At 47.3% G+C, this 14755-nt stretch overlaps 1 protein-coding gene across 1 annotated transcript in view; it reads right to left on the reverse strand.

The window, feature by feature from the left end:
- LOC311104455 (tyrosine-protein kinase Mer-like) overlaps positions 1–14755 on the reverse strand; it is a gene marked incomplete at its 5' end in the record, with an annotated part of 53063 nt that overhangs the window by 1676 nt on the left and 36632 nt on the right. Inside the window, 3 exons of the mRNA XM_084146295.1 lie at positions 2168–2228; positions 9185–9321; positions 9837–9996. Of these exons, the coding sequence (XP_084002421.1) occupies positions 2168–2228; positions 9185–9321; positions 9837–9996 (358 nt within the window). The remainder of the gene's footprint in view (positions 1–2167; positions 2229–9184; positions 9322–9836; positions 9997–14755) is intronic.

Genomic DNA, 14755 nt, shown 5'->3' on the forward strand with positions numbered 1-14755 from the left:
CACCCTATTCGTTATATACACACAAACTCTCTCTCCTCTGCTCTTGTCCTTCTAGACCTGTCTGCTGCCTTTGATACTGTGAACCATCAGATCCTCTTCTCCACCCTCTCCGAGCTGGGCATCTCCGGCGCGGCTCACTCTTGGATTGCGTCCTACCTGACCGGTCGCTCCTACCAAGTGGCATGGCGAGAAGCTGTCTCCGCACCACGTGCTCTCACCACTGGTGTCCCCCAGGGCTCAGTTCTAGGCCCTCTCCTATTCTCGCTATACACCAAGTCACTTGGCTCTGTCATATCCTCACATGGCCTCTCCTATCATTGCTACGCTGACGATACACAACTAATCTTCTCCTTTCCCCCTTCTGATAACCAGGTGGCGAATCGCATCTCTGCATGTCTGGCAGACATATCAGTATGGATGACGGATCACCACCTCAAGCTGAACCTTGGCAAGACGGAGCTGCTCTTCCTCCCGGGGAAGGACTGCCCGTTCCATGATCTCGCCATCACGGTTGACAACTCCGTTGTGTCCTCCTCCCAGAGTGCGAAGAGCCTTGGCGTGACCCTGGACAACACCCTGTCGTTCTCCGCTAACATCAAGGCGGTGACCCGATCCTGCAGGTTCATGCTCTACAACATTCGGAGAGTACGACCCTGCCTTACACAGGAAGCGGCACAGGTCCTAATCCAGGCACTTGTCATCTCCCGTCTGGATTACTGCAACTCGCTGTTGGCTGGGCTCCCTGCCTGTGCCATTAAACCCCTACAACTCATCCAGAATGCCGCTGCCCATCTGGTGTTCAACCTTCCCAAGTTCTCTCACGTCACCCCGCTCCTCCGCACACTCCACTGGCTTCCAGTTGAAGCTCGCATCTGTTACAAGACCATGGTGCTTGCCTATGGAGCTGTGAGGGGAACGGCACCTCCGTACCTTCAGGCTCTGATCAGTCCCTACACCCAAACGAGGGCATTGCGTTCATCCACCTCTGGCCTGCTGGCTCCCCTTCCTCTGCGGAAGCATAGTTTCCGCTCAGCCCAGTCAAAACTGTTCGCTGCTCTGGCACCCCAATGGTGGAACAAGCCCTCACGACGCCCTCACGACGCCAGGACAGCGGAGTCACTCACCACCTTCCGGAGACATTTGAAACCCCACCTCTTTAAGGAATACCTGGGATAGGATAAAGTAATCCTTCTACCCCCCCCCCCCCCCCCCCGAAAAAAAATAAAAAATGTTAAGTGGTTATCCCACTGGCTATAGGGTGAATGCACCAATTTGTAAGTCGCTCTGGATAAGAGCGTCTGCTAAATGACGTAAATATAAATGTAAATGTAGATAAAAAAGGGTTCCAAAAGGGTTCTTTGGCTGTCCCCATAGGCCTCCTGTAGCTCAGTTGGTAGAGCGTGGCGCTTGCAACGCCAGGATTGTGGGTTCGATTCACACGGGGGGCCAGTATGAAAAATGTATGCACTCACTAACTGTAAGTCGTTCTGGATAGGAGCGTCTGCTAAATGACTAATTTATAGGAGAACCCTTATTGGTTCCAGGTAGAACATTTTTGGGTTCCATGTACAACCCTCTGTGGAAAGGGTTCTACCTGGAACCAATAAGTGTTCTTCTATGAGGACAGCCGAAAACCCTTTTAGGTTCTAGGGTAGCCTAGCGTAGAGCCAGTAACCGAAAGGTCACTGGTTCGAATACCCGAGCCGACAAGGTAAAAAAATCTGCCGATATGTCCTTGAGCAAGGCCCTTAATCCTGTGCCGACTACCATGGTTGACCCTGTCAAACTCATTCCAAGGAGGGCCGAGTGTCTGCAGGTTTTAGCTCCACCCTTGTACTTGATTGATGAATTGGTTGTCTAGGTCTTAATTGAAAGGGAAAACCTGCAGACACTAGGCCCTCCATGGAATGAGTTTGACACCCCTGCTGTAAAACAAAATTTCACCACACCTATCCGGTGTATGTGACAATAAAACATCTTTTTTTGTATCTTTTTTTTCTAAGTGTAGTGCACTACTTTTGACCATGGTGTCTGTCTATGGCTTGCATCCCAAATGGCACCCTATTCCATATATAGTGCACTACTTTTCACCAGAGCCCCATGGGTACTAGGGTGCCATTTGGGACACAACCTTTGTCTAGAGCAGCTTCCCCAGCATTTCTCTCACCTGAGTGAAGACGGGGCGGTCCAGGGGGTCAGCACGCCAACAGCTGTACATGATCTCATACCTGGTGGACAGACAGGGGGACAGGAGAAGGAATAATGTCATTTCCATATAAAAGGACCCATGAGCACCAACATGTGAAGTTCATAGGAGCATGTCAAATTGGGTGTCAAGTGAAAGCTAAGAGTCTATATTTTTGTTGTTGAAATTAAGGCATAGAGTTGAAGTCGAAAGTTTACATACATTTAGGTTGGAGTCATTAAAACTTGTTTTTCAACCACTCCACACATTTCTTGTTAACAAACTATAGATTTGGCAAGTCAGTTAGGACATCTACTTTGTGCATGACACAAGTCATTTTTCCAACAATTGTTTACAGACAGATTATTTCACTTATAATTCACTGTATCACAATTCCAGTGGGTCAGAAGTTTATATACACTAAGTTGACTGTGCCTTTAAACAGCTTGGAAAATTCCAGAAAATGATGTCATGGCTTTAGAAGCTTCTGATAGGCTAATTGACATAATTTGAGTCAATTGGAGGTGTACCTGTGGATGTAGTTCAAGGCCTACCTTGAAACTCAGTGCCTCTTTGCTTGACATCATGGGAAAATCAAAAGAAATCAGCCAAGACCTCAGAAAAAAAAGTCTGATTCATCCTTGGGAGCAATTTCCAAACGCCTGAAGGTACCACGTTCATCTGTACAAACAATAGTACGCAAGTATAAACACCATGGAACCACGCAGCCGTCATACCGCTCAGGAAGGAGACGCGTTCTGTCTCCTAGAGATCAACATACTTTGGTGTGAAAACTGCAAATAAATCCCAGAACAACAGCAAAGGACCTTCTAAAGATGCTGGAGGAAACGGGTACAAAAGTATCTATATCCACAGTAAAACAAGTCCTATATCGACATAACCTGAAAGGCCGCACAGCAAGGAAGAAGCCACTGCTCCAAAAACGCCATAAAAAAGCCAGACTACGGTTTGCAACTGCACATGGGGACAAAGATCGTACTTTTTGAATAAATGTCCTCTGGTCTGATTAAACAAAATTAGAACTGTTTGGCCATAATGACCATCGTTATGTTTGGAGGAAAAAGGGGGTACTTGCAAGCCGAAAAACACCATCCCAACCGTGAAGCACGGGGGTGGCAGCATCATGCTGTGGGGGTGCTTTGCTGCAGGAGGGACTGGTGCACTTCACAAAATAGATGGCATCATGAGGAAGGAAAATTATGTGGATATATTGAAGCAACATCTCAAGACATCAGTCAGGAAGTTAAAGCTTGGTCGCAAATGGGTCTTCCAAATGTACGATGACCTCAAGCATACTTCCAAAGTTGTGGCAAAATGGCTTAAGGACAACAAAGTCAAGGTATTGGAGTGACCATCACAAAGCCCTGACCTCAATCCTATAGAAAATGTGTGGGCAGAACTGAAAAAGCGTGTGCGAGCAAGGAGGCCTTCAAGCCTGACTCAGTTACACCAGCTCTGTCAGGAGGAATGGGCCAAAATTCTCCCAACTTACTGTATTGTGGGAAGCTTGTGGAAGGCTACCCGAAACGTTTGACCCAAGTTAAACAATTTAAAGGCAATGCTACCAAATACAAATTGAGTGTATGTAAACTTCTGACCCACTGGGAATGTGATGAAAGAAATAAAAGCTGAAATAAATCACTCTACTATTATTCTGACATTTTACATTCTTAAAATAAAGTGGTGATCATAACTGACCTAAAACAGGGAATTTTTACTAGGATTAAATGTCAGGAATTGTGAAAAACTGAGTTTAAATGTATTTGGCTAACGTGTATGTAAACTTCCGACTTCAACTGTATATACATTGTTCAACCATTTTCCATCCTAAAAATTAGGAATAAGCAAAAAGCAAAGGCTTTATTTCTGGTCAAACAGATGGAAAAGGAGTCTTAGAAAACATTTACCAGAAAAAGTCTTAAAAGGTTTTTCGAAATACATCAAAACACAATAAGTAAAGACCCTTAAAAACAAATAAAGAGAGTCGCATACTATGTATAAACTCCCAGTAATGATTGGGTAAAAAACCACCAATGTTTCGGCATTACTTCTCAAGACCTGTTCACCAAAAATATAATTGTTCATAAGAAGGGCCTGAGATCAAAGTCAATATTCAGACCACTAGGGGTCAATATTCAGACCACTAGGGGTCAATATTCAGACCACTAGGGGTCAGTGTTTTTAGATAGGATATCCAGTAGGCCTCCCTCTGTAGTAGTAGGATCTCCATGTTACCTCCTCTCCTTGGTAGACCAACATGCTCAATACCTGTGTATTTGAGGGAGGAGATGGGATGGTTAGCTTCAACAAAGTGGGCTGCTACTGGATAGTCAGTGTTCTTACACCTGATTGAGCTGTGGTGTTCAGATATGCGTTGTTTTAACTGTATTTTCGTTTGTCCTACATAGGCTTTCCCACATGTACAGGTGATGAGATAGATCACTCCCTTTGTCTTGCATGAGATGATACCCGTAACAGGGATTTTTTGACCTGTATGTGGGTGCCTGAAGAAGGAGGTTTTCGTAGTGCTATTGCACTGTGCACATGAGCCACATTTGTAGTTCCCATTTGGAATGTGTGTCAAGAGTGTCTGTGTGGGCTCAGGGGGCAAGTCAGATCTCACTAAGCTATGCCTAATATTGCGACCACGCTTATATACCACCAGTGGGGGTAAAGTAAAGACCCTGCCAACTAATATCAACACTTATATTTAGTTTTGGATAAATGATTTGCCTTCTGTAAGTTCGAAACTTGCCTTGGGTCTTGAGATTCCATTACCAAAAACCCACATACTGTATCTTTAAGATATTTTCTAATTTCTTTCCCTCATGAGGAGGGAGGATAATGAAAGTTCACAGAAGTAACAAGTAAAGGTAGACCTATCAATTAGTTGTAGTGTTTTTACTGATTTCAATGTTTATGAATTATTAAGTGATGCAAACTCAAAATTCCGTTACCAAATCAGTAACGGAACCCCCCCCCCCCAAATAAGAATAATCGGTAACGTAATTTCTGCAATTGAATTGGCTACAATGGGAGAAATTATAGTAGTCAAATCAAATCACATTTTGTCACATGCTTCGCTAACAACAGGTATAGACTAACAGTGAAATGCTTACTTACGGGCCCTTCCCATCAGTGCAGAGAGAAAAATATAAATCATAGAAAAATAATAACACAAGGAATAAATACACAATGAGTAACGATGGCTGTATACATGGGGTACCAGTACTGAGTCGATGTGCAGGGGTACGAGATAGTTGACGTAAACATGTACATATAGGTAGGGGTAAAGTGACTAGGCAACAGGATAGATAATAAACAGTAGCAAAGCGTATGTGACGAGTCCAGGTAGCTATTTGGTTAACTATTTAGCAGTCTTAAGGCTTGGGGGTAGTTGGTGCATTGGTACTGCTTGCCGTGCGGTAGCATAGAGAACAGCTTATGACTTGGGTGGCTGGAGTCTTTGACATTTGTAGGACCTTCCTCTGACACCACCTGATATAGAGGTCCTGGATGGCAGAGAGCTTGACCCCAGTGATGTACTGGGCTGTACGGACTACCCTCTGTAGCGCGTTGCGGTCGGAGGCCGAGCAGTTGCCATACCAATCGGTGATGCAGCCAGTCAAGATGCTCTCAATGGTGCAGCTATAGAACGTTTTGAGGATCTGAGGGCCCATGCCAAATCTTTTCAGCCTCTTCAGGGGGAAGAGGCGTTGTCATGCCTTCTTCACGACTGTGTTGGTGTGTGTGGACTATGTTAATTACTTTGTGATTTGGACACCGAGGAACTTGAAGCTCTCGACCTGTTCCACTACAGCCCCGTCCACGATCAGCTCCTTTGTCTTGCTGACGTTGAGGGAGAGGTTGTTGTCCTGGAACCACACTGCCAGGTCTCTGACCTCCTCCCTATAGGCTGTCTCATTGTCGTCGGTGATCAGGCCTACCACCATCGTGTCGTCAGCAAACCTAATGATGGCATTGGAGTTGTGCGCTGCCGCGCAGTCGTGGGTGAACAGGGAGTACAGGAGGGGACTAAGCATGCCTCACGTGTTGAGGGTCAGCGTGGCAGATGTCTTGTTGCCTACCATCACCACCTGGGCCGCGTCCAGGATCCAGTTGCAGAGGGAGTTGTTCAGTCCCAGTGTCCTGAGCTTAGTGAGGACCTTGGAGGACACCATGGTGTTGAACGCTGACCACAAACCACAGTTGGATTCACAAGTGTGGACAGTACAGTACAGTAGAGTACAGTAGAGTGTAGTTCAGTTAAAAATATATATACAGTACCAGTCAAAAGTTTGGACACACCTACTCATTCAAGGGTTTTTCGTTATTTTTACTTTTTTTCTACATTGTAGAATAATAGTGAAGACATCAAAACTATGAAATAACACATATGGAATCATGTAGTAACCAAAAACAAGTGTTAAACAAATCAAAATATATTTTATGTGAGGTTCTTCAAATAGCCACCCTTTGCCTTGATGACAGCTTTGCACACTCTTGGCATTCTCTCAACCAGCTTCATGAGGTAGTGTACAGTGACTGGTAGTGTACAGTGGGGAAAAAAAGTATTTAGTCAGCCACCAATTGTGCAAGTTCTCCCACTTAAAAAGATGAGAGAGGCCTGTAATTTTCATCATAGGTACACGTCAACTATGACAGACAAAATGAGATTTTTTTTCTCCAGAAAATCACATTGTAGGATTTGTAATGATTTTATTTGCAAATTATGGTGGAAAATATGTATTTGGTCAATAACACAAGTTTCTCAATACTTTGTTATATACCCTTTGTTGGCAATGACACAGGTCAAACGTTTTCTGTAAGTCTTCACAAGGTTTTCACACACTGTTGCTGGTATTTTGGCCCATTCCTCCATGCAGATTTCCTCTAGAGCAGTGATGTTTTGGGGCTGTCGCTGGGCAACACAGACTTTCAACTCCCTCCAAAGATTTTCTATGGGGTTGAGATCTGGAGACTGGCTAGGCCACTCCAGGACCTTGAAATGCTTCTTACGAAGCCACTCCTTCGTTGCCCGGGCGGTGTGTTTGGGATCATTGTCATGCTGAAAGACCCAGCCACGTTTCATCTTCAATGCCCTTGCTGATGGAAGGAGGTTTTCACTCAAAATCTCACGATACATGGCCCCATTCATTCTTTCCTTTACACGGATCAGTCGTCCTGGTCCCTTTGCAGAAAAACAGCCCCAAAGCATGATGTTTCCACCCCCATGCTTCACAGTAGGTATGGTGTTCTTTGGATGCAACTCAGCATTCTTTGTCCTCCAAACACGACGAGTTGAGTTTTTACCAAAAAGTTCTATTTTGGTTTCATCTGACCATATAACATTCTCCCAATCCTCTTCTGGATCATCCAAATGCAATCTAGCAAACTTCAGACGGGCCTGGACATGTACTGGCTTAAGCAGGGGGACACGTCTGGCACTGCAGGATTTGAGTCCCTGGCGGCGTAGTGTGTTACTGATGGTAGGCTTTGTTACTTTGGTCCCAGCTCTCTGCAGGTCATTCACTAGGTCCCCCCGTGTGGTTCTGGGATTTTTGCTCACCATTCTTGTGATCATTTTGACCCCACGGGGTGAGATCTTGCGTGGAGCCCCAGATCGAGGGAGATTATCAGTGGTCTTGTATGTCTTCCATTTCCTAATACTTGCTCCCACAGTTGATTTCTTCAAACCAAGCTGCTTACCTATTGCAGATTCAGTCTTCCCAGCCTGGTGCAGGTCTACAATTTTGTTTCTGGTGTCCTTTGACAGCTCTTTGGTCTTGGCCATAGTGGAGTTTGGAGTGTGACTGTTTGAGGTTGTGGACAGGTGTCTTTTATACTGATAACAAGTTCAAACAGGTGCCATTAATACAGGTAACGAGTGGAGGACAGAGGAGCCTCTTCAAGAAGAAGTTACAGGTCTGTGAGAGCCAGAAATCTTGCTTGTTTGTAGGTGACCAAATACTTATTTTCCACCATAATTTGCAAATAAATTCATTAAAAATCCTACAATGTGATTTTCTGGAATTTGTTTTCTCAATTTGTCTGTCATAGTTGAAGTGTACCTATGATGAAAATGACAGGCCTCTCTCATCTTTTTAAGTGGGAGAACTTGCACAATTGGTGGCTGACTAAATACTTTTTTTCCCCACTGTATATATTTGATGAAAAACATTTTGGGGCCTTATTGCTATTAGCCCATACAAACGCATGGAACAACAGATAGTCCCCCCAACAAATCAAAAGGAAGGAACCCCTTATTTTTGGCACTAAACAGTCTCCATACTTCCATTCATTTTTTCAACTGGTACCGGGGGACCTTCAGACGAGTCTTATGAGACCTGTGGGCGTCCTAGAGGAAAACATGTACGTGTTTGTGAGAGTCTCACCTTTACACAGAGGGCTCATATTAGTGTGTAGCACAAACTGTTCAGACGCTACCGACAGAAGTTGGCAGATCGGCTGTACCAAATTCAGACGAGCCCCAAGAAGCTTGTGGGGGTCGCAGAGCAAAACGGCCAAACCGTTCGGACGCTACTGAAGATTTTGTTAGAAGACCGATTTTCGGGATGTCTCATGGTCTGACAAACACCGCTCTAGCTCCGTCACCTTTCATCTCAGATGCGGAAGTGGTGGATTGAGGCGGATCCAACTGACAGGGGATTTTTGCATTATGCTATTAGATTTCCGCTAAAATGTAAATCATCATTCAAATGATGTCTGTTTTGTGTGTTAATAAACCACTGGGGAGCGTTAGAGTTGCTGACATGACTTCTTCTTCAGTTGGTCTATATTGTCCTGGCTGTATCATAATGTTCCTTAGCCTGGTCCCAGATCTGTTTGTGCTGTATGGTCAATATTAATTGACAATGACCTTAGGAGTTGGCAACACAGCACAAACAGATCCGGGACCAGGCAACATGTTCCTATCCACTAAAGCCCAAACCATGTAGACAGAAGATAAACACTCACAGTTCATCTAGGCAGTCAGTTGGCTGCTTCAGCCTGTGGCCCTCCAGTAGGTAGTCATAAATCTCATTGTTCTGGATGCCAGGGTATGGCGTCATGCCCCGCGTCGCTATCTCCCACATGGCCACACCAAACGCCCACTGCAAGAAGACACACAATTATATTCACACACACACACACACACACACACACACACACACACACACACACACACACACACCACACACCACACACTAAAATCGAGTAGCTGGCCTTCACACATGCAATATTTGGTTTTGGGTTCCTAGGTTATGCTAACTACCACTAAAATATAATGTTACATGCATCTATATAATGTGAGCTGAGAACTGTTAATGTGTTTAATGTGTAATTTCATGTATCACATTTGCAGTTTATTATGTTGAGAACTCTGTTAAGCTACCCAAGGACTTTTCCAACTCTAAGAGCTGTGGCTGTGGGCTGAACTTCACGGGCTGGCTGATTCATTTTTCAGAAGGGAACTAGTGTTAGTGGAATAACAGTACTTTTCCTTTCTCTGACATATTCACATGTATTCCCACCATCAGTAAAGGAATAAAACTAGCGGATGGAGGCTCTCTCAGTCCTTCCTTACCACATCACTGTGTGTGTGTGTGTGGGGGGGGGACCTCATTACCACATCACTCTTTACAGTGAAGACTCTGTCAGCCAGGCTCTCCACTGCGATCCATTTCACAGGCATCTTGGCTATCCTGCCCTGCCTGTAGTAATCACCACTGTAGATCTTCTTAGACAAGCCGAAGTCTGCCACGCACACCGTCATGTCATCGCGCAGCCTGTAGGACCACATCAACCAACCAATCAATCAATTCAACTTACTACAAACAGATCAAAGTTGACTAGTCAAGATCAGCATTTGGTATTTATTTAAAATGTCTAGAGCAATGTGTTCAAATAACAATGACACTTTGGTAATATGGTAATATGGTGGACAGTAACAGTGAGTATGGTAATATGGTGGACAGTAACAGTGAGTATGGTAATATGGTATTATGGTGGACAGTAACAGTGAGTATGGTAATATGGTAATATGATGGACAGTAACAGTGAGTATGGTATTATGGTAATATGGTGGACAGTAACAGTGAGTATGGTAATATGGTAATATGGTGGACAGTAACAGTGAGTATGGTATTATGGTGGACAGTAACAGTGAGTATGGTATTATGGTAATATGGTGGACAGTAACAGTGAGTATGGTAATATGGTGGACAGTAACAGTGAGTATGGTAATATGGTAATATGGTGGACAGTAACAGTGAGTATGGTAATATGGTGGACAGTAACAGTGAGTATGGTAATATGGTAATATGGTGGACAGTAACAGTGAGTATGGTATTATGGTAATATGGTGGACAGTAACAGTGAGTATGGTAATATGGTAATATGGTGGACAGTAACAGTGAGTATGTTAATATGGTGGACAGTAACAGTGTGTCACGGTTTCGGCCGAGACTGCTCCTCCTCCTGGTTCGGGCAGGCAAAGGCGTTCGCCGTCCCCGGAGTACTAGCTGCCATCGTTGGATGATTCCATGTGTGATTGCTTTTGTCTGTCCTTAGCACCTGTGTCTGATTTGTGATGATTACGTGTCCTATAAGTTCCCTGTGTTTGTATGGATTAGTTGTGTGTTGTTATTTCTCCTGTCGTTTGTGTTTTCGTGTCGGGTTTTGTGTTCTGTGTATTTTACGCATGTTTTGCGTAATTGCGCATTATTTCCGCCTCCTTTGTTTAGAGGCCGTTCCTTGTTTTTGGGATCTGTCTTTATTAAACTTTTGGACTTAGCTTCGGTGTCCTGCGCCTGACTTCACCCCACATCCACCTCACAAGATGACAGAACAACACACCATTCTGGAGTCAGCAGGAGCAGTGGCGGCATCCAGGTTGCTGGATGAACGGATACGCTTTCACGACATCTTGTTCCAGCAACTTGAGACCGCCATAGACGAAGTGTCCAGCAAGCTGAGTCGTTTGGTGACTAGGGAAGTGCCCACGCCATCACCCACTATCCCAACACCAACGGCCAGTCCTCCTCTCTCAGCACCGGAACCCAGTGGTATTCGGCTCTCGCTCCCGGGGGCATATGACGGTTCTGCAGCCGGGTGTCAGGGATTTCTGCTACAGGTGGAACTGTACCTGGCTACTGTACACCCGGCGCCCTCGGGATACGAGAGCGTCTCCGCCCTCATCTCCTGTCTATCCGGCAAGGCGTTGGAATGGGCCAACGCCGAATGGAGGGGAATAGACGCCGCAACCATCACCTACGCGGAGTTCTCCCGCCGCTTCAGGACTGTCTTCGATCATCCACCGGAAGGTAAAGCGGCGGGAGAGCGTCTGTTCCACCTCCGACAGGAGAAGAGGAGCGCCCAGGAGTTCGCACTGGAGTTCCGGACACTAGCAGCGGATGCGGGGTGGAATGAGAGGGCCCTCATCGACCACTACAGGTGTAGCCTACGAGAGGACGTTCGTCGTGAGCTAGCCTGCAGGGACACCAACTTGTCATTTGACCAGTTGGTGGACATTTCCATCCGTCTAGACACCCTGCTGGCCACCCGCGGACGTCCCGAGTGGGGGTCGTCCATTTCGCCCTCCAGCACCTCCGAGCCTATTCCTATGGAGATCGGGGGTGCTGGCGCTAGAGAGAGGAGGAGAGGGAACCCGAGGGGAGCCATCCCCTGCACCACCTGCGGTCGTGGAGGGCACACCGCGGCCAGGTGCTGGGGAGGGTCTCTTAGGAGAGGTGACAACAGGCCGCGCACTGGGGAGTCATTTCAGGTAAGCAGGCGCCCCACTTACCCAGAGCTTTCTGTTGGTCACATGAATATTCCTGTGAGATTTCCACAGGTGGCACCTCATTCCCAGCATAAGGCGCTAGTAGATTCAGGCGCTGCTGGGAACTTTATTGATCGGGCATTTTGTGGTAGGTTAGGGATTCCCCTTCGGCCGGTAGAAACTCCGTTTCCTGTCCACACCTTAGACAGCCGGCCGTTGGGGTCGGGTCTGATCAGGGAGGTCACAGCACCACTGACGATGACAACACAGGGAGGTCACGAGGAGATCATTCAGTTTTATCTGATTGATTCTCCTGCGTACCCCGTGGTGTTGGGACTTCCCTGGTTAAGCACCCATGATCCTAACATAGCGTGGCAACAGAGGGCTCTTATGGAGTGGTCTGCCCAGTGTGTAGGGAGATGTCTAGGTGTTTCCTTAGGGGCGACCTCGGTAGAGAGTCCGAACCAAGTGCCCGCACTGCGCATTCCCCCTGAGTATGAGGATTTAGCACTTGCGTTCAGTAAATCAAGGGCAGCACGGCTACCTCCTCATAGACAGGGGGACTGTGCGATAAATCTCCAAACTGGAGCGGCCCTGCCACGGAGTCATGTGTATCCCCTGTCTCAAGAGGAGACAGCGGCTATGGAGACGTACATAGCCGAGTCCTTGGCACAGGGATACATACGGCCTTCTACTTCCCCGGTTTCCTCGAGTTTCTTCTTTGTGAAGAAGAAGGATGGGGGATTGCGTCCGTGTATTGACTACCGTAGTCTCAATCAGATTACAGTTAAATACAGCTACCCACTGCCACTGATTGCGACGATGACGGAGTCATTACGTGGCGCGCGCTTCTTCACAAAGTTAGATCTCAGGAGCGCGTATAATCTGGTGCGTATTAGGGGGGGGGATGAATGGAAGACAGCATTTAGCACAACGTCGGGTCATTACGAGTATCTCGTCATGCCATACGGGTTAATGAATGCTCCTTCAGTCTTCCAATCCTTTGTTGACGAGATTTTCCGGGACATGCATAGGCAGGGTGTAGTAGTTTACATTGACGACATCCTAGTGTACTCTGCTACACGAGCCGAGCATGTAGCCCAGGTGCGCCGAGTGTTGAGAAGACTGTTGGAGCATGACTTGTATGTCAAGGCAGAGAAATGCCTGTTCTTCCAGGAGTCCGTCTCCTTTTTGGGTTATCGGTTGTCCGCGTCTGGTGTGGAGATAGAGGTAGACCGGGTATCGGCCGTGCGTAATTGGCAAACTCCAACTACTGTAAAAGAGGTGCAGCGGTTCTTGGGTTTTGCTAATTACTACCGGAGGTTTATTCGGGGTTTTGGACAGGTTGCAGCTCCCATTACATCTCTACTAAAGGGGGGTCCGGTTCGTTTGCAGTGGTCGGCTGAGGCGAACAGGGCATTTGTTAAACTTAAGAACCTGTTCACCTCGGCTCCCGTGCTGGCGCACCCGGATCCCTCTTTACCCTTCCAAGTAGAGGTGGACGCGTCTGAGACCGGTATTGGGGCAGTCCTGTCACAACGGTCCGGCGTGCCACCTAAACTCCGCCCCTGTGCCTTCTACTCTAAGAAGCTCAGCTCGGCGGAGCGCAACTATGACGTTGGGGACAGGGAGCTGTTAGCCGTAGTTCAGGCTCTAAAGGTGTGGAGGCATTGGCTTGAGGGGGCTCAACACCCTTTCCTCATTCTGACAGATCACCGTAACCTGGAGTACATCCGGGCAGCTAGGAGATTGAACCCTCGTCAGGCTAGGTGGAACATGTTCCTAACCCGATTTGTTTTCAAGATCACATACATCCCGGGGTCCCAGAATGCTAAGGCAGACGCCCTGTCCCGGCGGTATGACACAGAGGAGAGGTCTAACGAGCCTACTTCCATATTGCCGGAGTCTTGTTTGGTGGCTCCGGTGGTGTGGGAGGTCGATGCGGAAATCGAGCGGGCACAGCGTACCGACCCTACTCCCCCCGAGTGTCCTGTGGGGCGGACGTACGTTCCGCTCGAGGTTCGTGATCGACTTATCTATTGGGCTCATACATCACCCTCCTCTGGACATCCAGGTATTGGCCGGACCGTGCACTGTCTTAGCATGAAGTACTGGTGGCCAACGTTAGCTAAGGATGTGAGGGTTTATGTCTCCTCCTGCTCGGTGTGTGCCCAGTGTAAGGCACCTAGACATTTGCCCAGGGGTAAGCTACATCCCCTGCCCGTTCCACAACGACCATGGTCCCACCTCTCGGTAGATTTCGTTACCGATCTACCCCCCTCCCAGGGGAATACCACCATTTTGGTCGTTGTGGATCGGTTTTCTAAGGCCTGTCGTCTCCTTCCTATGCCGGGTCTCCCTTCTGCCCTACAAACCGCTGAGGCCCTGTTCACCCATGTGTTCCGGCACTATGGGGTCCCCGAGGATATAGTGTCTGACCGGGGTCCCCAGTTCACCTCCAGAGTTTGGAGGGCGTTTATGGAACGGTTGGGGGTCTCGGTGAGCCTTACCTCGGGGTACCACCCAGAGAGTAATGGGCAGGTGGAACGAGTAAACCAGGATGTGGGTAGGTTTTTGAGGTCCCATTGCCGGGACCGGCCGGAGGAGTGGTCGAGGTTCCTCCCCTGGGCAGAGATAGCCCAGAACTCTCTCCGCCACTCCTCCACCAATTTAACACCTTTCCAGTGTGTCTTAGGTTATCAGCCGGTCCTGGCGCCATGGCACGAGAGCCAGATCGAGGCTCCTGCGGTGGACGAGTGGATTCG

This window comes from Coregonus lavaretus (assembly GCF_964263955.1).
Source record: "Coregonus lavaretus genome assembly, chromosome: 1".
Taxonomy (NCBI): Eukaryota; Metazoa; Chordata; class Actinopteri; order Salmoniformes; family Salmonidae; genus Coregonus; species Coregonus lavaretus.